This window comes from Barbus barbus (genome assembly GCF_936440315.1).
Source record: "Barbus barbus genome assembly, chromosome: 20".
NCBI lineage: Eukaryota > Metazoa > Chordata > Actinopteri > Cypriniformes > Cyprinidae > Barbus > Barbus barbus.
In genome coordinates, this window is record NC_136748.1 from 1,770,697 (window position 1) to 1,795,433 (window position 24,737).

The window sequence follows — 24,737 nt, forward strand, 5'->3', positions numbered from 1 at the left end:
TAAAGGCAGTTTTCTCTAACCTTATTAAATGTACACACACACACAAAATACAATTTCAAGTAAATTTCATAAACAATTACCAGAAGTGGCAAGTAACACTGAATTAAACATGAAATTTTGAAGTAGAAAAATTTTACTTTCTTGTATAATTTTCTCAGTTATTGTTTGTTTTATTCAGAATTTATTTAAATATATATATATATATATGAACCATTAAATCAATAAATAAGACACACCAGGTTGTTACCATTCAAATACAATCAGTATCAACAGAAACCATCTTTCAACTGCAGAAGCGGCACAGAAGCTGCATCTGAAGTGGCATTTATATGTATTTACTCTGTTTAATGCAGCTGACATTAATGTTTTAAAAATTAAAGGTGCTGCATGCATTGTTTTTTTATTTTTTGAGTGCACTAAAGCATAAAAATTAAATTTTTGCAGATATTTAGCAAACACACTAAGTTCACATACTTGTTTCTCTGAAAAACAATGCTGCAGCAGTTATTCTGCTTTGAAATGAGCATTCCGTGTCGGAATGTCTGTTTTTGTTTTGGTCTGTGTGACTCCGCCCACTGCTAGTTTACCCAATAGGATTTCGACACCCTGGGTTGCCAGTTGGTGGGAAACTAGTATTGCAGCCATGGAAACCAGTAAACGAACTGGGTCAGAGATCACAGATTCTACCCAACCTAAAAACCCATGAGCTCTATGACCAGAGGCATATTAAACACGAATAAATCAACTCATCAACTTACAGTGTAAGACTTGTTGTTTCCATTGTCAATTACACTCATTCCTGCTGTGTGTCCTCAATCTGGCAACCCATGTGAGCGTCGAGTCTGAGGAGGAGGGATGGGAGAAACAATATCTCGAATTTGGACCACAGTACCCATTTCAACCACTAGCTGTCAATATTACATACAGCACCTTTAACTTTTGAAAATAGAACTATGAAATGATGGGGAAAAAATGTCAATTCTACTTTTAAAGATGACACTAAAACTGCCAGGTGGCAGCAAGTTACAGTCTTAATGATTGATTCAGTCGATTCATTCAAAAAATGCTGATTTATTCAGCAGTGAAACACATCTGTGTGCAAACAGTGATTTGTTTGAAAATATTTTCAATGCCTAAATATATTTTCAGTCGCACATACTTATTTTTGGTTTCAAATGCGACTGAAACGGTTGCAGTGTAGAGCCCCGCTCTCTGTAGTCAATTTTATGTTTTGAATTTTTTACTTCAGAACGGTACTGAACTTGGTGACTTTTGTGGCATATGCCATATAAACACAGAAAAAAAATCTTTGACATGATTAGAAAAGGCTAAATGGTCTTAGTCACACTTGTGATCTTCACAGTTAAAAATGAATCTGCTTCCTCAATAATCACGGTAATGATTGTTTGAGCTCATGTTGGCATTTGAACACCTCAGTGATTACACTGCTTGAAGTCTCTGGAGCCACACAGTAACAGCTCTTGGTTCATTTTGAGTTGGACATAACAACAGTAATGACTTCAGTCAGTGATTCAGTCATTAAACTGATCAAACCGATAGTTCATGCATTTGAGACTGAGACTGACTGATGAGTGTTTTTTACAGATTCATTAAAAGCAACCATATGACTCATTCATCTGTGAATCACACATCCTGTGTGGATATTACCTTTCTGTTATTTTGTGCATATTTGATTCAGACTGCAAACTCTCAGCTAAAACATCATTTTCATGCCGTGGTGCTGTATATTCAATAGCAGTGCAGCACAATGCAGGAAACATTAGCTGCGTCACAATTTTGCACTATTCTATGCCATTTTGTTGTATAAATAGCCTAGTGCAAGTACTAGTGTGTTCACACTGAAAACTCCAACAAGAAGTGCACGTTAAATACCTGGGGATGCACTTATTTAACTGAAAAACTGGAGTGTGGAGTGTTGAACATGCACTGTTGAGCACACAGTTCATCCACTAAACACTGGAGTGAATAATGCATAGTATTCATCATGGAGACGGCAATCCCAGAATGCATTGTGAAGAGATTAGTGAAAAAATATATCCAAAGGGAGAGAAATGTCTATTCTAAGTGAGGGATAATGTACATCCGGATGGTTGTTGTTGCAAAATAAACCTTGACAGGGTGATCTCCGTGAAGGGGTTTATCCTGCTTATTACACTGCTGCCCTCCACATAACTAAATAATTGAACACAAAATATTGATATGAGTTTAAATGTTTCATTAGCTCACTAAATGCAAAGCTCCTGTGAAGAAAAACGGTTCTTAGAAAGTGGCTTTTAGCCAAGTTGAACAAACAAGTTCAAACAAGACAGAAATTTAAGGGATAAGGTACAGTCATACTACTTATTATAGTAAATAAACCTCATAAATAATTATGTGGACATGAAATACTGATTTGAGATGAAGCTTACCTGTTTATTATCCTATAATCCATTAGTATATAATCATTCTGGCAAGAAAATGAACACTACGATAAACATGCACTGTTAATAATACTGAAGTCCTCAGATTTCATTAATCAGTCTATAAAGACAAACTATGAATGCTATTTTAGTCAGGTTAGACACCAAACTGAATTGAACACAAATTAAAAGAGATAGATCTATTTATGACTAGAGTATAGTTGTCCTATATCATGTCATTTTCACAACTCACTACTTTCAAATCTGTTTTATGGAGGTTTTGTTTACTGAAATGTTTATCAGAAAGACGTTTCGTCAGAACAGTCGTTATGTTGTTAATCAACAGTACAATCCAGTCTACACGCTGTACTTCAACCCCTCACAGCCTCACTTTCATTCCTGTTATAATGCTGGTAATGTTGCGACTGACCAATCAGAATCAAGCAGAGCACCTCGTAATAAATGTAATAAATTCAGTATTGAAAAGTATCAATGCAAAGTTATGTGTGTGATGATGAGTTGCAAAAAATACTTTCTAAATTGTTCCCTTATGCGTTTCTGTCTAGGATGCTGTCTATGTAGACAGAGTGGAAATGAGCTGATGTCTGCCAGAGTATTTTAGCTCCGAACAGTCAACAACATCATGGAAATGATTCAGTCCCAGTATTTAAAAACAATGGAACTGGTTCTGAATGCAGTCAAATGTAGCTGTCAATCAGAGGCGTGAACGAGGAAGTTCAGCGTGTGTTGACTGAGTTCGGGCCATTGGTTTGCAGGCGTTGACGTGCTGTATTATGGTCTATCAGACTCCAAGACTCACTTTTTCCATGAGTGAAAGAGCAGAAGCGTTTGGCCTCGGGCAGCTCCGGTGTCTGGATTAATCTCTCTTTCTGTAGTGTGCGGAGAGAGTTTGTGTTCTCCTCAAGCTCACGTGCATCAATATTTTCCATGTTAACATACTTTGCTCGTATCTCAGTTCAGTGTTCAGAAGAGTGAAACACTGTGACTGTGACACGCTTTTAGAAACTGGTGCGTTCAAGTCCCCTTGGAAAGTTGAACGTAGTTGCGTTGGGAAATCGAAATTACGACGTCAGGTGCCTTCAAATCACTTTGGTCAGAGAAAGATGGCGATGAGAGATTCAAAATCGATTTTTGCCAAGGAAAACTGAGCTTTCCAAAGTGGATAAATTTGAAAGCGCTGTTTACATGATGTAGTGTGGACTGTGAAAAGCAGGCTTTTGAAAATGACGACGCATGTTTAGTCATGCGACACGTATTGTACCAATAGACTTCTGTTTATACTGGTGTTGTGCCTGTGCTATTCACTTTAACACTATTGATACAGATGTGTTACTTTGTACACTCTTCATATCACAGTCCTGCAAAGATGACAGAAAATGTACTGTTTTAACAACTGATTGGTGTTTTTGGCAAAACATGAGTATGCGTTTTACATCAGACACACAATCTTGAGTGAAAACGAGGGCAAAGCTGCTTTAAAACACAAAGGATGATCGCACCAAATATTGATTTAATTGAGTTAATAGAAGTTAATTGATAAAGAAAATATACTTATGGCATTATTTTTGACAGCAACCTCATTTTACAGCATTTTTACACAAGTGTATAAAACTTTTAACAGCACTGTAGCTTTGCAGGAGGTTTCTTGAAGCAGAGACACAGTTCTTCTGGATTGAGTCTCTCTCAGTTTGTTCTGTTTCTTCATGTCATTCCAGACAGACTGGATGATGATCAGATCACATCTCAAACATCTCACTGGATTATTACAATTAATAGTTAAATGAATGTTTTTAAAGGTAAACTGATATTTCCTGCTGACACACTACAGCAAAAGATAGAAATAACTGACGTATTTTGGCAAACACCACACAAATCTGAATGGCTGTTTAAATCATTTAAACACCTTCCAGAAACAGAAAATAATGCAGCAGCTTTGTTTCCTGCATTTCTGCTGTTCAGCGCCACCTGCTGTCAGAGAGTGGATGTGCTTTCGTTCAGAGGTCCGCCATGCGCTTCACATCCGTGCTCGTACACATCCGTGTGCACATGGTCTTTGATGCAGCATGTTGTGCATTGTGACCAGTTGATAGGAAAAGTATTCTTAAAATGAATCCAACAATCTGAATAATTTATAATAAATAATTAATCTCTGTATTTTGAAGTGCCCACGATAACAATATCGTACAGATTCATTATCGTGATATATCGCATTACCGAATACGGGCACATGTCTAGTTCCCAGACCCAGAAACGTAGTAAGCACATCAATAAAACAGTCCATGTGACATCAGTGGCTCTCAATATTGCGAAGCTGCGAGAATACTTTTTGTGCTCAAAAAACTAAACAAAAATAACAATTTATTCAACAATTCTTCTCCCAGCGTTAATGTCTTACACCATTATGGAGAGTACTCCTGAACGTAATCAACGCTGATAATGTTTCATCGATGTCCTTGCTACATTTCTGGGTCTGGGAACATTTCGGTTGTGTTGCTGTCTATAGGGTCAGAGAGCTCTCGGATTTCATTAGAAATATCGTAATTTGTGTTCCAAAGATGAACGAAGGTTTTATGGGTTTGGAACGACATGAGGGTGTGTAATTACTGACAGAATTTAAATTTTTGGTTGAGCTATCCCTTTAAAGTTGTTTGCTAATGCTGATGGCATATAATGTCAGTTTTAAACTCACGTACTGCGTGTCTGTTGGTAGATTCTTCGTCCCGATGAGCACATTGCTAAACAGCGATACATCGGCGGCAAGAACGTTCTGATTAAAGGAACGCCGGAGTGGGTTTCCTTTGACGTCACTGAGACCGTGCGGGAGTGGCTCATGTACAGAGGTAAGTCAACCTTTATCAAACGCTATTACACATTACATAAAGGTACAGGCCTGTTAATATATGAACTAATGTATGCAGACAATGAATCACATACATGTGCTTTATGTCCTGTAAACGTAACACATTTTGATTTGCATCAGGTGCTTTAGATTGTTGTTGGAAATTGTGTTGTTGATATGTCAGCTGTGCTAAAAAAAACAATGGTGTAGGCTTTGCTTAGAAACAGTTTTCACTCAGAAATTAGTAAATTTCACAAATAGGTACAAAAAAAAGACTAAAATAATGCTTGTAAAAATGACTCCAGTAATACTTTTTTTAACACTGAAGATGAAGTAGTATATCTGAATGACATACACTGTCCATTAAAATGTTTTTCACTGTATGTGGTCTTCCAGCAAAAGCATGTGTATGAATTTACAGCTGTCGCTATAATTAGTGAGAATATTGGCAGTGTAAGTACAAATGTGAAAAAATCCCAGAGTTGAGTTGTGATGAGTGATTCTGACCACACAGAGACAGCTCCATGTGTTGTAATGAGATAAACTGCACCAAACACTCTACTACTGCTATGCACTGCCATATATAAAAGGAAGAATCATTGGAAAATCTTATCATTGAATCACTAGAGTCACCAAAGATTCAATCTGTGTAGGAATCACTGGAGTTACCTGGAAATGTATGCAATGAATGAGCAAAGATGAGTTTGCATGTATTATGAAACATTATGACAATTTAAAAATTTCAGAAACCTACAGAAAAATAATTGGCCTGGGAATTGCACAGTTCCAGCTCCTTATGAAGAGCCCAAATCTTGCAGATTACCATTACTTTAACCCTGTTTAGTGATGCAGAAGTAGTTTTTATTCAAATAATTTGGCCAGTGTCTCATGTGGGCTAAAATACTGTGAGTAGCATTTGCTCAACGATGCTGTGAAGGCTGTGAATATCCAAACACACACAGAAACTGGAATGAGATGTTTGTGGAGAAACCGTATCCCAAATCCGTGTTGTTCCAATGCTCAGAGACCAACCTCGGCCTGGAGGTCAGCGTTCACTGCCCGTGCCACACGTTCAGCCCCAACGGAGACATCGTTGAGCACATCAATGAGGTGTTGGAGGTCAAATTCAAAGGTGAGTGAAGAAAACCAATGCTGAAACCAAACATATCCAACATGCAACATCTAATAGATTTTTTTTCTACTAGAATCCTATTTTGTCCTTTTACAAAACCTCAATTCAGTTTTTGAGGTGTACTAGAATGTTTTCATGCTTGATTGTTCCAAAAAAAGCATTGTTTTTCACATAATTGCTGCAACTCTCTTCCCAGTCGGTGTCAAAAAAACGGTTAATTCCTGTATCGATGAAGCCCCTCCTTCTGAAATACAAAATGTGTTCTGATTGGTTAGCTGCCCCAGTGTGTTGTGATTGGTGAACCGCTTAGAGCGCGTTTCGGAAATGAACTTTCTTCTCTTGCGTCCTGGTCTTCATGCGATCCAGAACGGCAGGACAGCTGAAAGGTTTGTTTGAGCTGCGCTCTCCACTGTACAGACGTGAATGTACATTTCCTTCAGCCTGAGGTGTTTTCATTTTACTTTTGGTGTAAAAGGTCTTTCACATTTGCCAAAAATACAACTTTTTTATTTTAAAAACACACGAGCAAGCCCAGCCCAGGTGAGAAAAAGCTATGCAAAAATAATTAACACATTACTTTCCATAAAAAGTAACTATGCAACGCAATTAGTTACATTTATAGGGAGTAACGCAATATTGTAATGCATTACTTTTAAAAGTAACTTTCCTCAACACTGAGGAATAGAGAATATATCGAGTGTAGACCAGGGGTAGGCAACGTCGGTCCTGGAGTGCCGCTGTCCTGTAGAGTTTAGCTCCAACCCTAATCAAACACACCTGAGCAAGCTAATCAAGGTCTTCAGAATTACTAGGCTACAAGCAGGTGAGGTTTTTTCAGCGTTGGAGCTAAACTCTGCAGGATATCAGCAACCCAGAACCAATGTTGTCTACCCCTGGCGTAGACTTTGAGCTTTGTAACCTTGCAGATTTTTTTTTTTTATGCTCAAACAGTAACATATCTTTTTTTAATGCTTAAACAGTAAGATTACATGCTAACTACAGTTTAAAAAGTAAAAAAGGTCATCTGCTATAATTATAACAACTGGATGAGGGATACATTAAGGTGACAATTAGAGCTGATTGTGGTACTGCAGACTTTCCTTACTGTTTATTACTAAGATGTAATACACTGAAAAAAAAAACATAATTGTAAACAAATAATTCCAAAGAAACTGCAAGTAACACATTGAATTAAACATGACATTTTGAAGTAGAAAGACTGAAATAGTATTATCTTGTAACACATATTCCAATAATCTTTTTACAGCGTGCAGTCTCAGGTTTCTTCCCTGAGCTCTTGTGATGTGCCTTCAGCTTCACCACACACACGTTCTGCTGAGATAAAGGCCTCAGCGCTCTGTCCAGCAGCGGTCGGACGCTGCGATCATGGGAATGCTCTGGCGTATGGAATCTCACTTAGTTCTGGGGGCCTCGGGGGTGTCTGGGGTTTTGGGAATGCGTTGGCTGGAATGCGCCGCCACTGCGGGCACTCAGACTCTTGGCCCTCATTGAAAGAGGGGTGTCCGTATCTATGGGCAACGCCTCTCCTGGGACCCGAGCTGCTTTTGCTATCACAAACAGATTGAATACGCATATGTTCGAGGAGACGGAGAGCTGGAGCTGCTGTCTGTGCCGGGCTTCAGGAACGCTTCCACTTCTCTACAGGAGCAAGTGCTGCTGAAGCTGAATCCAGACGGTCAGCGTGAACTCTGGTCCACTTTGCAGCGAGACAGTTCTGGCTTGTTTCAGGGTGGTTTTATTTGAAACCAATGATACTGCAATAATAGCACATAACAAAGTGGTAAACTAATGCTGCAGAATCTCAGAAAACAGCTGAGTGGAAAACGTGTGTAGATCCCAGAATTTCCATCTATTATTTTGCGAGCAATACTTTTCAGGCAAGGCAGACTGTATGGTTGTGGGAAATTTGTCAACTCCGGTGACTGGTTGTTTCTCAGAAGAGCTCGCTGTATCATGATTAGGAACCTGAGCGCAGAAATTGCGTAAAGATCGGTTTTGTTTTGCGAAAGCTCTTTCTGTTTCATGTGTGCAGTACACATCAGACGATCTGTGAAATGAGTGCTTGAGTGCTTTGAAGTAAGCATGATGATGCCACATCATTTAATTATTAGAGACTATGTTGTTTCAATAATGTCTCTTTTTGCGGCCAGGCCAATCTGTTTATAAATATGCATTCTGCATAAATAAAAGTGCATTTCATACAAACGGACGTTAAAGTTATAGTTCACCCAAAAATTTAAATGTGATGTTTATCTTCTTACCACCAGGGCATCCAAGATGTAGGTGACTTTGTTTCTTCAGTAGATTTTTAACTCAAACGTCTCGTTTTTTTACCTCTGATCCACCGCCCGGTCCAACGGTCCTGAGCTCATTCACACAACAGCTGGCGCGTGATGTGTCTTCTTCTTCTTCTTCTTCTTGCTTTACGGAGGATCGCAGACTTATATGTGCATAAGTGCATTACAGCCACCTATCTCTCTAATGGACCATTGACACTCTATCTACAATCTCAATTAGCAGTGTCAATGGTCCATTAGAGAGATAGGTGGCGGTAATGCACTTATAAGTCTGCGATCCGCCGTAAAGCAAGAAGAAGAAGAGGACGTGCCGGCTGTTGTGTGAATGAGCTCAGGACAGTTAGACTAGGCGGTGGATTAGAGGTAAAAAACTATATAAATACTGTTCAGTTTCTTGCACAGACTGATCGTTTTGTGTCTTTAGACCTCAAAGGATCGTCACGAGCCGCAGGGTTTAATTTGGTTTTGTCTGTGTATGTTTTTTCTCTCTCAAAGCCATGGGTCCCATTGACTGACATTATATGACTGACAGACTGCAACGGTTTGAGTTAAAAATCTTTGTTTGTGTTCTACTGAAGAAACAAAGTCACCTACATCTTGGATGCCCTTGGAGTAAGCAGATAAACATCACATTTTCATTTTTGGGTGAACTATCCCTTTAAAATTCCATTTGAGATTGTCCTGAGATTGCAAAGATAAAACGTCTCATTAAAATACTTCTGTACCTCAACCAGGCAAAAAAGCAACAAACTCATGGTCCAAATCAAAAGTCAGTGTGGCTTCACCAACGTGAAGGGCATTTTATGCAAGTTATGCAACAAGAAAACATAGAACTTGAAATTACATCACAAAGACGACACCTGTCACTGATTGTTTATTAAAATAAAAAAAAGGAAGTTTCGTATTCCTCATCTGGCAGCTGTCACGTTGGAATTGAGCAGAACTGAATTGGACGTCTTTCCAACAGTGTTCAACAGTCTGATGAACATCAGATTGTATTAGGGTGAAAACGGTCTCCTAATTATTATTCCTGAGTCAGCTTTAAGGTTTCTAATGTGAGCCTGTCTGACTGTGCTTCTGCTGTGTCCTCAGGGATGGACAGTGAGTACGAGGAGCAGAACCGCTGGGATTTGGGTCGACTAAAGAAGCAGAAGGAGCAGCTTCTCCCTCATCTGATCCTGATGATGCTGCCGCCACACCGGCTGGACGTGCTGCCCACCTCTAGACGACGCAAACGCGCGCTGGACACCAACTACTGCTTCTCGTAAGCATTTCTTCAACATACTAATAAAAATTAAGCTGACTGAAACTGCAACTGTAGCCCTATTCCAAAACTTACTGAGCTGCCTACCTAGACAATTAAATGCATCACATGGGCTTATTGTTTGTTTGCGTATTTATTTGATGGGGACAATGCATGTAAAGGAAAATTCGTGTAAAATACAGAATGTAAACAAGCCAGATTACAGCAACGTTGCTAATTTACATCCAGTCCCTAGGCAGGTGCACACAAAAACAAATATACATGCAAACGTCACATAGAAAACAAAATACCCCAAACACATTATTAAGTAAAATGGTTACACAATTAATTTGTCATAAGCCACTTTCTTAAGTGATTTTTAAAAGTATAAGTGGAACATTGTCTTCCTACGTTAACTCTTTATCAATTTAAAGCTTCTCCCCTCTCAGGAATACATTTAAATGTGTCATCTCTACGGTTTGTTTTGCAAACATCATGCAAACAGTTTTTTTGTGTTCAATAGTGAACATGATTGGGTAAGCCAATGCTAAACATTTGTCATAGCAGAAGTCTAGGTAATAGACACTTCCTCACAATTATTTGCATGGGTAAAAATTACTACATCATCTGCATACATCTGAAGATTTACATTTTTACAAACTCCAAGTAAAACATTAATATAAAGTGAAAATAAAATAGGTCCCAAGATAGAGCCTTGTGGAACCCCCTTGGGGCGATCAAGGTAAGATAATTTCGTATCATCAATATACACACATTGTTGACTATTTGAAAGATATGATTTCATCCAAACCATTGTTAATTTAGCTAAAAATAATCTGGTGGTCAACTGTGTCAAATACCTTCTAAGAAGACAGCACCAACCATAGACTGTATAAAAAACATGGACGTAGTGTCCGTGACACCACCCATAGGATTCTGAAGAGCATTTTTTAAAGCCCAATGTGCCATCAAAGCTAAACAAGGCCTTCAGGATTCCTAGAAAGTTACAGGCAGGTGAGTTTGATCAAGGTTGGAGTAAATGTAGGATTTAGATGATTAGTCAGAAGCTTAGCTACCCTGACATGAAGGTTGTTACAAAAGCTAGATAACTTACTTATGATGCCTTCAGACCTCATTTTGGATCAATTTCACACAGAATAGAGCGCAGCAGGGATGATGCATTTTTGTAAGACAAACCAGAAACATTTTAGCAGTTTTGTTCCATAGTTTTGAAGTCAATGGGTTTTTGGTTAAATGTCTGAAAAAAGTGATGAACCCAAGCTAAAGATATGAAAGCTTTTGCTTGTCTTGAAAAAGACAGATGCTAATAAGTGTTTAAATGAGACTACAGTGGGATGCTGGTGGTATCACTTGAACAGGTAATCTCATCTAATCTGTAGTCGCTTTCACAGCCAATACGTTTATAATCTCGCTCTTGCAAACCATTCTAACTCAGGAATTTGTTTTTTAAATAAAGACTGAAGAGTATTGGTGGTGACGCAAAGTCATGTGACCGACCCATGGAGTAGTTTATTTATAGCCTATGTTTATCTTTTTACTTCTGGTATTATTGGGGCTTCGAAATTCAAATGTTCAAATTCTTAAAAGTGGTTAGTCTGAGTTTATTTTCTGCAATAATCCAAAAGCCAATGGAAAAATCCTCTTGGGTTTTTGTGGAGGGAACCAGGTTGATGCCAATTTATGGGTTGGCCTGCAAAAATACCCACTAAATGAATCACTGCAGCACATTGTACATTGTGAAAAAATCAAAACATAATTTATGAAGAAATGTGTGTACTGATCCAGTCATTGTGAATCTGAAGCTCTGGTCGTTGGTTTGATTCCCAGGGAACGCATGCATTGATAAACTATGAAAAGCGTTATTTGGATAAAAGCATCTGCCAAATGCATTAACGTATATGTTAATCTGTAGGTAGGAATGCAAGGTGAATTTGATCTGCTTTCTTCTCAAAGATGGCAGGACCTTTGAAATCCGTATTCTCATCCCTGCTTCACGTTGCAGTAAGCAGCAGCGTACCTCATGTGTCTAGAGAGATTTTCTCCTTAAGAATGAACTTTTTAATTGGCACCTGACGGCTCGAAGCGTCTGGGAGGTTCTGCAAGAGCATGCAAGTTCAGATTTGTCCCAGTATGCTATGTAGTGCACTGGCTCCTTAGTGTGTGGCTCTCTGTTAGCACTCCACACCTGGGTCGAATCCAGGAGGGAAAAAATTACACACCTTACAATGGAATTTCTGAGCCTCAAAAGACAGTCTGACATGTTTATAAGGCCATACAGAACCGAAATAGAAGTCTCAGAAACATCCAAGTGAAAAGTGCATGGAAACATCTCTGAATGAATGCAGAATCCACGCCAGGAGCCAAAGAGCGTGAGGATGTGAACGGGCAGGTGGAGAAAGTGACGGCTTTCCTTCTGCTTTCAGAAACTACGAGGAGAACTGTTGCGTTCGGCCGCTGTACATTGACTTCCGGCAGGATCTGGGCTGGAGGTGGATCCATGAGCCGAAAGGGTATCACGCCAACTTCTGCTCCGGGCCGTGCCCATACCTCCGCAGCGCTGACACCACGCACAGCTCGGTGAGAGTCTCCTTCATACCTAACCTTCATGTCGCTTTAACCCGTGTGACTTTCTTTCATGGAAGGAGAATGTCCAAGATGCTCTTTGCAATACAATAAATGAAATGGAAAGAAATGTCCAAAAATGCACCATAAACATAGAGGTTTAGACTAAACCAGGGGTAGGCAACGTCGATCCTGTAGTGCCGATGTCCTGCAGAGTTTAGCTCCAACAAGGGTTGACTGTAGTCAAGTCAATATTATTTGTATAGTGCTTTTAACAATGCAGCTTGATATAAAGCTGGGTGGCTTTATATCAGCTTTACAGTATTTAGACGGGGAAATAGTTTGTCGAAATAGTGTCATTCTCCTCTGGCCAGACAAAATCAGCAGTTTAAATCTAGGCTAAAGCAGAATCAGATTGGGCAAAGGACTCATCTGGTTCCTGTGGTCTTGTGCCGATGGCCGTCTTGGAGACAGGGTCTTCAAGAGGGTCTTCTTTAAACTCTACAGGACAGCAGCACTCCAGGACCGACGTTGCCTACCCCTGGACTAAACCCTTGAGTCTCAGACCAAGATGTCTTGAGACCGGGACCACCAGATCAAGACACTGTCGTCTTAAGTCACATGATGCTTTGTGTGAGAAACAGCCGTTATTCATTGAAAATCTTCCACTTAGTGTTTGCATACATACAAATGTGGTGCTTCAAGGCACATCACATCAGACGAGAGGTCAATGATGCCAAGTACCACTCGTATCTGATCACAGCCATCCTAAGATTTAAGAAAAATCAAATGCGATTTGAGAGCAACATAATATACTACCATTACCATTGTGGCACTGATCATTTTAGACCTTAAATGTTAGTCTGTCCCTCACAAGCATCATCACAGGACTTAAAACGAAGTAAAAATCATATGGACTATTTTTATGGTTCTTTTCAGATTCTTGACTCTGTCTGTGTCTACACTCATTGTATTTAAAATGGAGGCATGAACATGTGATGCACCAAATTTTCAGCAACCAAAAACTAAAAATAATTGGCTGAAACAGCAACAAAAAGATGAATTAGTAGTTTCAAGTTTAAAAATAGTTCTAGAAGTCTGAAAACAGCTTCTCTGGTGGCACATTTTGATTGTTACCATTTATTTCTTGTACTTTAACATAACAAAAATAATGCTAGACTAGCAATGTGTAGAATTGGTTTGGCTGAAATATCAAGAGGTGCATTGTTGTCAAAGAACTTTACTATGACTTGTATATTACATGTGGACATGAAAGCATAAAGAGTTCAATCACCCAAATCGAATTGCCAAAAAACAACAAACTCACTAATGTGCATGATTAATCTTTTGTGTTCCATGTAAGTACAGGTTTAGAAAGACATGAGGGTGAGTAAATGATTCATTCGAATATTAATTGACTATTATTAATCAGTAATATAGCTGATTTGGTGACATCAGAATGTGAACAAAATTTGGTCTAAATTGAGCTCAATAACGACACCACTTCTGCTGGGCTGCTTCACTTGAATGTTTCATTATTGATGAATTTTACACTGCATTATCAAGTTATTTTGCTGTTTATTATTGTGAAGCTGCTTTGAAACAATCTGTATTGTATAAAGTGCAATAGAAGCAAATGTGACTTGACTAACCCCTTGTCCAAATACCCACACTTGCAGTCTTGGCCACTCGAGTAAGTGCGCAAGACTGCCCCAAGTCTTCAAAACTTTAATACACACTAAATCCACTCCGGAGCGCTTAGTGTATCCCATCATGCATTATGTTCTGGAAATAAAGCGTGAGACTTTTTGGCCGAGGTCACAGAAACTTTTCCAATGTAAGTTAAATATTAATATAATAGGGTAATTAGATATTATATAATTTGTTAGAAAAACAAAGTGTTGCATGTTTTATTGGTGCAAAGATGAGTAGTGGTGATATTTATTTTGTACAACATTTGCAGCTGCTTTTTATCACTTAATTAGAAGCACCACAAATTAAATTGTGCCATGTTATAGTGATTACTGAATAGACATTTAGAAGCTGATTTTAAAATGCGAGGTATTTAAAATAAAGCTATGTAAACCATTACATTTTTAGAAGTGTGTCCCATCAGGTAATGAAAAGTTCTACACACTTGTGGTCTTCATCCTCACATGGACCAAATACAGGAAATACGTCATATAAGTAGTCAAGTGGTCAAGTGCAAAGACTGCAAGTGTGGGAATAGAGACAGAGCGACATGCGTCATAATCTGAAAACTGGAAAATAATCCAACGCTCTCCATTGACTTTGTATTGCAGGAAGCTGCCTCCTTGTCATTTCTGACTTATAACAAAAAACAGAGCAATGTCTAAAAGCTGCTGTGTGACGAGGTGTACAGTAAACAAGCTAAAAAACCCAGAACTACGTTTTTATAAGCTGTCGACCCAAAAAACGAGCGTTTAAGGACAAAAGTAGAGCGCAACGTGTCATATTACTCTGAGAACTGCAACCGGCGACAGGAACCTTTTATTATTTTTAACCATGTAAAAAGGATTATTTCACCACCCTGTATGAACCTGAGAGGAGAGATATATTGAGAAACTAAATTTTACTGGTTCAGTGCCCCTTTTACTTACCTTCCTTTTGTTGGAGAAATGATCCAAAATGAATGGCCCAACATGAAATACCCCGACATCTACAACTATTTGTGTCCTTAAACGCTTGTTTTTTGGAGTCGACAGCTTATAAAAACATAGCTCTGGGTTTTTTAGCTTGTTTGCTGTACACCTCGTCACACAGCAGCTTTTAGACATTGCTCTGTTTCCTGTTTTAAGTCCGAAATGACAAGGAGGCCGCTTCCCGCAATACAAAGTCAATGGAGAGCGTTGGATTGTACCCCCCCCCCCCCCAGCTCTCCCCATTTGGACAAAGCATTACAATGTGTCTCCTGGTTTCTCGGCAGCTGCTGAGCCTGTACAACATGCTGAACCCTGAGGCGTCCGCTTCCCCCTGCTGCGTTCCTCAAGACCTCGAGCCGCTCACCATCCTCTACTACGTGGGCCGAACGCCTAAAGTGGAGCAGCTCTCCAACATGATCGTCAAATCCTGCAAGTGCAGCTGAGGGGCCCGAGACCCCGGCACTGAGCCCGACGCAGGTTCTGGCGCTCGAGGGCCAACAGGAAGGGTGCGTGCCAGGAACTGGACTTTAAATGAATACCTCCGTACATCCTTCTCACCTACATCCAACCTGGAAGCCAGAGGCTTCTCTAAGCACTAGAAAGTTGCGTTCCAAGACGACTACGCTGCCCTACGATCCCTCGGACTTCTAGTTTGACGTTTGAAGTGACTTGTCCACTTATAATGTGTATTTTTTGGTCAGCTCTTTTAACGGCGAACCTCACGGCAATTTGTGAACTCTGACCTTCGTAAGATCCACAGAAGCATCTTCACTGAGGACGACATCGCCCACGCGTGCTGGATCGAGAGCGCCGACCCTTGTGTTTTTGTATAACTCATTTTCCAGACTGAACGTTGTAGTGTGTAATCGACACCGTTCGTCTAACGCGATGGTGTTAATGTTAATACAAACATGCTGGAAAGAAATCTTTTGAGAAAATGTGTTTTGACTTATGTTTACCTGTCGCTCGGCAGAAGTTTTAGGGATTTTTATAGTTCTTCAATGAAGCTGACGTTTTGAAACGACGTATGCCGACACATGAACTTTTAGATCACAAACTGCTAATGTTTTTACTGCTATTACTCCTGAAAACACTTTTTTAATTAAACAGACTTGGACAAAAAGAGTTTGTCATGAGTTTCAGAGAAACCACATCATCTCGACGCAGATTGCATAGCTTGCTTTAACAGTATATATTTTTTAGTGCTGTCAAATGATGTACTGTGTATATTTATTATGTATATATAAATATACACACATACTGTATATGTTTTGAAAATATTTACATTTATATTCTTATATTATATATAAATATATTTAATATATAAACATAAAAATGTTTAAATACATGCATGTGTTTGTATTTATATATACATATTAAATATATTCACAGTATACACACATATATAAACAAAAACTTATTTTGAATGCAATTAATCGCGATTAATCATTTGACAACACTAATTTTCTTAAAAGTAGCTGAAATTTCCTCCAGTTTATGGATGCTAAAAAAGGTACAGTAGCATAAATGCACAAATAATTTGTCAAGTTTCATCTGGTCATGCGTAAATTCAGAGAATATTCAAGTAAATTCAGGAGAGAAAATGCAATACAATTACTGTACAAACTAAAACACATTAAAATCCTGAGAATAAAACTACGTTGCATAAGTTCAATCTTGCATAATCGGCCTCATTCATGAAACGCAATATGAATTCTTGTAAATTGTTCTTTCATCAACCGATACTCTCAATTCAATGCAACAATTTAGGTATGAAATTTGTTCCGTTTCTGCTGCATGAATGAGGCTCTGTCATTTATTCATTTTTGGCCAGGTACTTAAAGTAAAGCGTTAAACTAAAATCAAACTGAAAATACAACATCATCCCTTCAGCACAGCAGTGTTGATCACGGTGCATCAAGTATTAGCAGGACATTGGTCAAAAATGGTCGTGTTTAGTTGCACAGAAACTCATCACAGGTGTCAGCTTTACCTGGACGTTGATGTTTCTGGATTGCAGATCAGAGCTGCTCCAGCGGTTCCTCACACCTGAACCCAGGCACTTGAACAGAAGCTGTTAGAGATCATTAGCAAGCGGTGCTGAAAGCTCTTTACTCAGGAGTCTAAATCTTCTGTCTGTACATGTAAACATGGGTAAACGTGATGGGCGCTCTCGTGAGCTCGGGGTCTGCTGCTGCTGCACGTTTCGCAGCTGTTGTGAGCCGTCAGTCCGCACTCTTCACATGGCATCAGATGTGGGGTGAAAATGAAGCCTGGACAACTGCACATATGAGACGGCGAGAGGCAGAAACAGATCCAATCAAAGCAAGGGATTTGACGTACAATCACACACACTCAAAAAAGACACATACGGCCGGTTGGGAGGGAAATAATGATTATCAGAAGACAGCATATTGAGAGTGAAGAGGTGAACTCTTAATGTCTGTTTTGAGCAGGTGTAGAGGAGGACGTGGATCTGTCGATCTTAGTATGTAAAGTGATCCCACAGAGCAGCTGATCTCTGGCCTCATTCATCTGTTGCTGGAGCCCTGAGTGTGGAAGAGTTTACTGTACACTGACAGACCTGTGAACACACAACAACACAATGAATCAACACACAAACACTCATGTATGAGCTGTAATTGAATTTCAATCTGACTGTAGTTCTGGAAACTCAATGATAAAACACTAAGAGTCATTGATGATCTTTACATGCACCATGATACAGCGGGTAAAATAAGTTTTGAACACGTCACCATTTTTCTCCATACATGCAAATAAAACAAAACAAATAAGTGCAGAAATTAAGTAATGTGTAATAAAATGGAATGACACAGGAAAAGTATTGAACTACTGAAATGTATTTAAAACATTGTACAAAAGCGTTTGTTGGTGATGACAGCTTGAAGACGCCTCCTGTAGGAGAAACTAGTGGCATGCGTTGCTCAGCTGTGATTTCGTCTTTAAATCTTGAAGGTTCTGTGAGTCTCTTCTATGAACTCTGATCTTTAGCTCTTATTTTCTATTGGATTCAAGTCAGGTGATTGGCCGTTCTAGCAGCTTTATTTTCTTTCTCTGAAACCAGATGAGAAACCAGTTTGCTTGGCTGTGTTTGGGATCATCTTCATCATCCTGGTACTGTAGGTGTTGGACTGAAGCAGCTAATATTCATTTCCACTGACGAGGGGCAGGATTGCTTTCTAATTACTGATAGATTTCAGCCGGTGTCTTGGCTTTCCATGCCTTTTTGCAGCTCCCTTTCTTCATGTGTTCAATCCTTTTTCCCTGCGTCATTCCACTTTATTACACAACTTAATTTCTGAACTTGTTTGTTTTATTTGTATGTATGGATTGCTTGGGTTGTTATCAACATCTGCTGAAAATTTCAATCAAAAGTCGCAATCAATTTAGTTTCATTGTGCAGGGGCATTTTCTTGCCACATATCTTGAATTTGGGGGGCATTTTTTTGTTGTTGAATTTTGGTGGCATTTTTCCTCAAGCCTGTTCATTTCCAACCCTGATCAGTGTGTACTGTACACAATAAAACACTTAATCAATGAGCCTTAAAGTCAGTGCTGTTCACAACTGATTCTACACACATAATGCGACATAAAAATGGACATTCAATGAAGAAATAATCTAGAACTCTAGTGTCTCTATATGAAGGTGACAGTAAAACGAGGCACTGATGACTGAACTAAACTGAATTAACATGAAACTGACTCAAGCTGAATAACAACTGTCTTTTGTAGTGACTTAAGTGACTTAACTAAATAATGACACTATTGTCTTTTTTGGAGCTGCTTTACATCAGAATCTCCACAGCAGAGTTTCCACTATTAGTGTTTCACAAAACATTTGATCTTAGAGTTCTCCTAAATAGCAGTAAAAGTTTTTATCTAAGAGTTTTCTCTTAAAACCTATTCACAAAGCTGCTGAGACACACTTTTACTAAGGAATAGAGAGAAGTCTTAAGCTCAGAGTGAGGGGGCGGGGTTTACCTTGTTGCTATGGATGACATCAGCAGGCTTACTAACTCTGCACACAGTGATTGGCTGATAGGGGTCTCTGACAGAGATTTATTCATAGAAATATTGTAGAGCACGATATTATGTTGCCATATCCAAATAAAGATTTTAACATACTAAGTGTTTTACTAATTAAACCAATATATGTTCAGCTAATTTGCAGGGGCGGCTCTAGGATTTCATCTTTAGGGGGGCTTAGCCCTCAGAGATACAAATGACCTAAATAAACAGTATTTTACTGTGCTTATGAAAACAATTACAATTACCTATTAAAGTTACAGAAGTTACTTAGTGAGTGATTCTCATGTTTTTCTTTTCTTGTTTGATTAACATTATTAATCAAATAAGAAATGCATACTGACAAACAGCCAATATTTTCTTAACGGTTTATGTTTAAGATGTAGCCGACTGCGTTTACTTGGATACTCGTCAAGACAGCCATTGTGACATAATATTTAGTATATTTGCTTATTTGCTCAAGAGGACGCGAAAGTGAATGACAGTCTCATGAAAGTGCGTTTCAAAGGCACAGTTTTCTGTTTCTGTTTGGGGTGCTATTTATATGCAAAAACTGACTCTGGCGTGCATATGAGACACAATGATTAGGTATGGGGTGTGGGGAAGGTGCGTATCATAAGCACACCAAATAGAAACAGAAATGTGTGCCATTGAAACGCACTTTCATGAGACCATGCTGGTGTGCTGTCCATGCAGTGCCTCTCAGTGCTCTTCATTCAAATGTGTGTGCGCACATTAACCATCTATCACAGTGTGTCATTACCACATTGAGATCGATTAACCAGCGAGAATGATACACTTTCTTGAGGAAGCAGCACTGGCCTGATCATTCAGATAGCTGATTATAGTTTTAGGGGGGCTGAGACGACATATAGGGGGCTGAGACGCCCCACTTAAAAAGGGTCTAGAACTGCCCTTGGCTAATTGTCAGTCTCTTACATGTGTGCTTCTCGTAGTGGATGCATATAAACCACCTTTTAATTAATAGAGTAGAATAATCATGGCTGATAGTAAGACATGCAAACGTAAAAGAAAAGCAAACTGGACGCAAGAACAGCTGTAACTTCTTGCCCAACTGGTTAATAACAAGGATATAATCAAAGGAAAATTTGGAGTTGGGATAACCTCCAAACCCTAAAGGCGATACCTTTTTAAAAGCTCATTATCATCAAATGTTTCTAAAATGTTTATATTCTGAGGCAGATTGCCGGCAACAGCCACTTTAGGATAGTTGTGAGCTGGTCTTGGTGACTTAGGTCCTCTTCAGTACTCCTAACGTTTCACAGATTTAGCAGCTAGTTTTAGTGCTGAAACACTTTGTGAAATACTCTTAGAGCAAAAATTTAGGAGTCCTACTTTTAGGACTGACACACCCACTATTTTTATGATTTTCTCCTAAATCGGCGAGTTAGGAGCTACTTTTAGCCTTAAGATGTTTTGTGAATACGGGCCCTGACGTGTTTCTATCACTGTGAAGCTGCTTTGACAATCTGTATTGTAATAAGCGCTGTAGAAATAAAGGTGTCTTGATGCTTCAGATGACAAAGAAGGTCATATCAGAGCTGGAGCGAGTTATTGCATTCTGATGAAGCATTATGAAGACAAACATTTATTTTGGAACAACATACACTGATGATCAAACTGTATTGGATGCACAACGATGCATGAGAAGAACAAGGTCATTGATTCTTTGAGTTCTTAGCTGGTGCATGAGTGTGAAACTCTTAAAATCCTGAATAAGATCTCATCAAGATCCAAATAAAACTGTGAATAGCAGCAGATGTGCGGATCACATTGGAGTGTTTGATAAGAGCAGCGTTCTCTGCCGGGACGATCCCACAGCAGCAAAGACGTTCCCAGAGCCGCTGAACACTATTCCCTTTCATTCCCTCTCCACACACGGTTTATTTTGGTGCTCTTTTACACCATTCGGCCTTACGGCACAGGAGAAGGAAAACATTGCGCTCGGCTTCCAATCCAGTGACTCGACTGCTGGAAGCTGCTGGGCTCAGAGCGGCTGGATGAAGAAAACATGCTGCTTTTTTAAAAGCTACTGTCTCTGAGCGTCTCTGACTGATGTATTCAAAGTCAAATACATGTGAGCAATACACGAGCGGGTCACAGCTAACCACAAAATCTAATTTTCTTAGAACCATACGAATGTTATAAAACTATTTGTGTGTATGTATATTGATCAAATGTTTAAGATTTTTAATGTTTTTTTTTTTTTAAAGTGCCGCCTTCTCACAGAGGCTCCATTGAAAAATACAGCAAAAGCAGTAATATTGTGAAATATTATTACAACTTTAAATATCTGTTTTCTATCTGAATATGTGTTAAACTGTAATGTATTTCTGTGATCTGCAGCTGTATTTTCAGCATCATTACTCCAGTCTTCAGGGTCACATGATCTTCAGAAATCATCCTAATATACTGATTTACTGCTCAACAAACATTTCTGATTATTATCAATGTTGAAAACAGTTGTGCTGCACAATATTTTTGTGGAAACAGTGATACATTAATTAATAAAAAGTTAAAAAGAACAGCATATATACAAAATAGAAATCTGTTGTAACAATATACACTACCGTTCAAAAGTTTGGGGTCTGATTGAACTGATAAAAAAATGATAGTACAGACTTATATTGTTACATTATTGTCATTGTTTTGGCTGTTAGCAGTAAAAACTGTATTACATTCATGATTTTGTGGTGGAAGGTGCCCTCGACGTGTTCATGAGACTGACTCGTATGCAGCAGCACACATCAGACTAATCTCAAAACAAACTTCAGCAAACTTCTTCTTCAGATATCTGAGCCAGTATTGAGCCAAAGGTTGAAAATGAAGAGTGAATATCCAGCCAAAGCGTTTGGCAGGAATCTGTGTGAGATGAGGTCAAGTGAAAACAAAGACGAGGAAAAACATCCCAACAATAGAGGGCTGTTTACGGCTAATGGGCGAGCGGCTGAGCGAGATGAGAGGACGTGACACTGATGAGTATTGACGGCTGATCTCAGAGAATGCAGCCGTATGGATCAGCACTAACTCCCTGTCAGAGTCCATCAGAGCCCAGCTAAAACAACAGCGGCTCTCAGTCCTCTACCGCTCTCCATCTCCTGTCCAGTGAACACTGGAAAACTGCATCTGTCAAATTCACACGCGCTTCCCTGCAGTTACTGATGGACAGAGGACGTCTGTTTAACAGCGCCAAAGGACACGCAAAACTCTTTTACAGCCTTTGAATAGCAACATCTGATAAAAGACTCCTACTCTGTCTCTGTTTCTTCTTTGCTGCTCTCAGGTGCAATTAATGATGACAGCCAGTATAAATAAATTAATACTTTTATTCAATAGGACACATTAAATTGATCAAAAGTGAAATTTATAATGTTACAAAAGATTTTTATTTCAAATAAATGCTGTTCTTTTGAACTTTCAATTCATCTGAGAATCCTGAAAAAAATGCATCACAAAAGTATTCGGCAGTATAACTGTGTTCAACATTGATAATAATCAGAAATGTTTGTTGAGCAGTAAATCAGCATATTATTATGATTTCTGAAGATCATGTGACACTGAAGACTGCAGTAATGATGCTGAAAATACAGCTGCAGATCACAGAAATATATTACATTTTACAATATATTAAAATAGAAAACTACAGTAGATTCAAGATTCAAGATTTTTTATTCGTCACATACACAATTATACAGAGTATAACCAGCAGTGAAATGTAGGTCAGGTCCGCTCCAAGGACAGTGCAATTGTATAGAATACAAATATTAAGAAAAAGAAAAGGAGAACAAATAAAATAATAAAATAAAATAAAAGATATAAATGTAAAATATAAAGATATAAATGTAAATGTGCAGGTCAGTATGTTGTTGACTTAAATATTAATATAAGAAGAATGTGCAAAAAAGTTGTACAGGGTATTTAAATAGCAGCAATATGAGGTAGAATAATTATGAATAGCTTATTGATATATTGATATTTACATGTGATGTTATGACACAGAGTTAGAGTTTAGGAGCCTGATGGCCTGGGGGAAGAAGCTCCTCCTATGTCTATACATTTTTGCCATCAGAAGACAATCTGTACAGAAGACTTTTTTTTTTGTCAGAACTGTTGAGTTATAAAGTCTGAATTATGAGATATAAGCACACAATTATAAGAAAATAGTCTTTCTTCCCTCAGAATTAGACTTTATAATTCGCAATTGTGGGTTTATATCTCACAATTCTGAGAAAAGAAGTCAGAATTGCGAGATATAAACTTATAATTGAAAAAAAGAATCACAATTGCAAGTTTTTATCTTGAAATTCTGACTTATGCAATTAAGTCACAATTACCTTTTGACATTTTTATTCAGAGGCAGAAACGGACTTCAATAGAATACTTACTTTAAAATGTATTTTTGCTGAAATAAATGCAGCAATGGTGAGCAGAAGAGACTTCCTTCAATACAAGCTCTTCAGAATGATACTACAGTACAACTCAGAATGTGTGTTTAAGCTTTAATAATCCACACCCAGCCAGTCACATCCCTGAAATCAGCATAATGAAACAAAAAGCTTCTATGCACCAAATCTCACCTGTGCATGAATAATGCATGCTGTATGACGGAGCTTCATATGACAGCAGTCATGGCACTGTTGGAGTTAGTTTGTTTTCCAGGATGAAGCTCACAGCAGCTGTCAGTGGATCAGACACTCAGCTCATGTTCACACAGATCTACTCACCAACACCAGACAGAAAAAGCAGCTCACACACATCAAACCAAACGCTGGAATGGCCACTATGTCCCGCTGCCAAGGTTCCTCATTAAAATACCAGAGCCTGAACTGCAGCATTCAACCTCCACAAGTCTGAAGATCAACCTGATACACAATACTGTACACACACAGTCAATCTCAGGAAGTGTGTGTGTGTTTCCTCACCTGTCTTTGCACACACAGTCTCATACACCACATGCTGTCCACTGGTGCTGCTCTGACCGGCTGGAGGCTCAGATAATGCTTTCCTGTGGACAGACACAGTGATCATAAGCATCACATCATATCTCACCCCTCCTGATTAAAGCGATAGCTCATTTCTTCATCATCTCAGTGTTTCTGTGCAAAGTCAATGGTCACCAAAATGGCTTGGCTATCAACATTCTCCAAAACATGTGTTTCATGCAGAAGAAAGAAAGTCCTACAAGTTTGAACCAGTGTTGCCAATGGGACTCTAAAGTCTCATTTACTTTGAAGGCTTTGCTTCAGGATACTGGTTCTACACTGGACGTGTTGATGAACTAAAGCAATGCACATATCATTTATTGTACAAAATTAAGGGGCAAAAAATTCAAACATTAAAATGCATTAATCTTAACACAAACTGCATCAGGTCAGCAATATGCAACCATTTAGCATCATACAGACACACAAACCATCCATGCCTCATCTGTGTAATTTCATGAGCTTCTA

The 24,737-nt window shown here is 38.8% G+C and overlaps 2 protein-coding genes across 2 annotated transcripts in view; one reads left to right on the top strand and one right to left on the bottom strand.

The window, feature by feature from the left end:
- Positions 1–16,362, top strand: part of LOC306886317 (transforming growth factor beta-3 proprotein-like) — a 31,879-nt gene extending 15,517 nt beyond the window's left edge. The window contains exons 3-7 of the mRNA XM_079443325.1: positions 5,152–5,281; positions 6,305–6,412; positions 9,823–9,994; positions 12,418–12,571; positions 15,504–16,362. Of these exons, the coding sequence (XP_079299451.1) occupies positions 5,152–5,281; positions 6,305–6,412; positions 9,823–9,994; positions 12,418–12,571; positions 15,504–15,662 (723 nt within the window). The 3' untranslated portion in view covers positions 15,663–16,362. The remainder of the gene's footprint in view (positions 1–5,151; positions 5,282–6,304; positions 6,413–9,822; positions 9,995–12,417; positions 12,572–15,503) is intronic.
- A 7,025-nt stretch (positions 16,363–23,387) lies between these two features.
- The window catches only part of LOC306886348 (tubulin polyglutamylase TTLL5-like), a gene marked incomplete at its 5' end in the record, with an annotated part of 54,030 nt that continues 52,680 nt past the window's right edge, over positions 23,388–24,737 (bottom strand). The window contains one exon of the mRNA XM_079443389.1: positions 23,388–24,292. The remainder of the gene's footprint in view (positions 24,293–24,737) is intronic.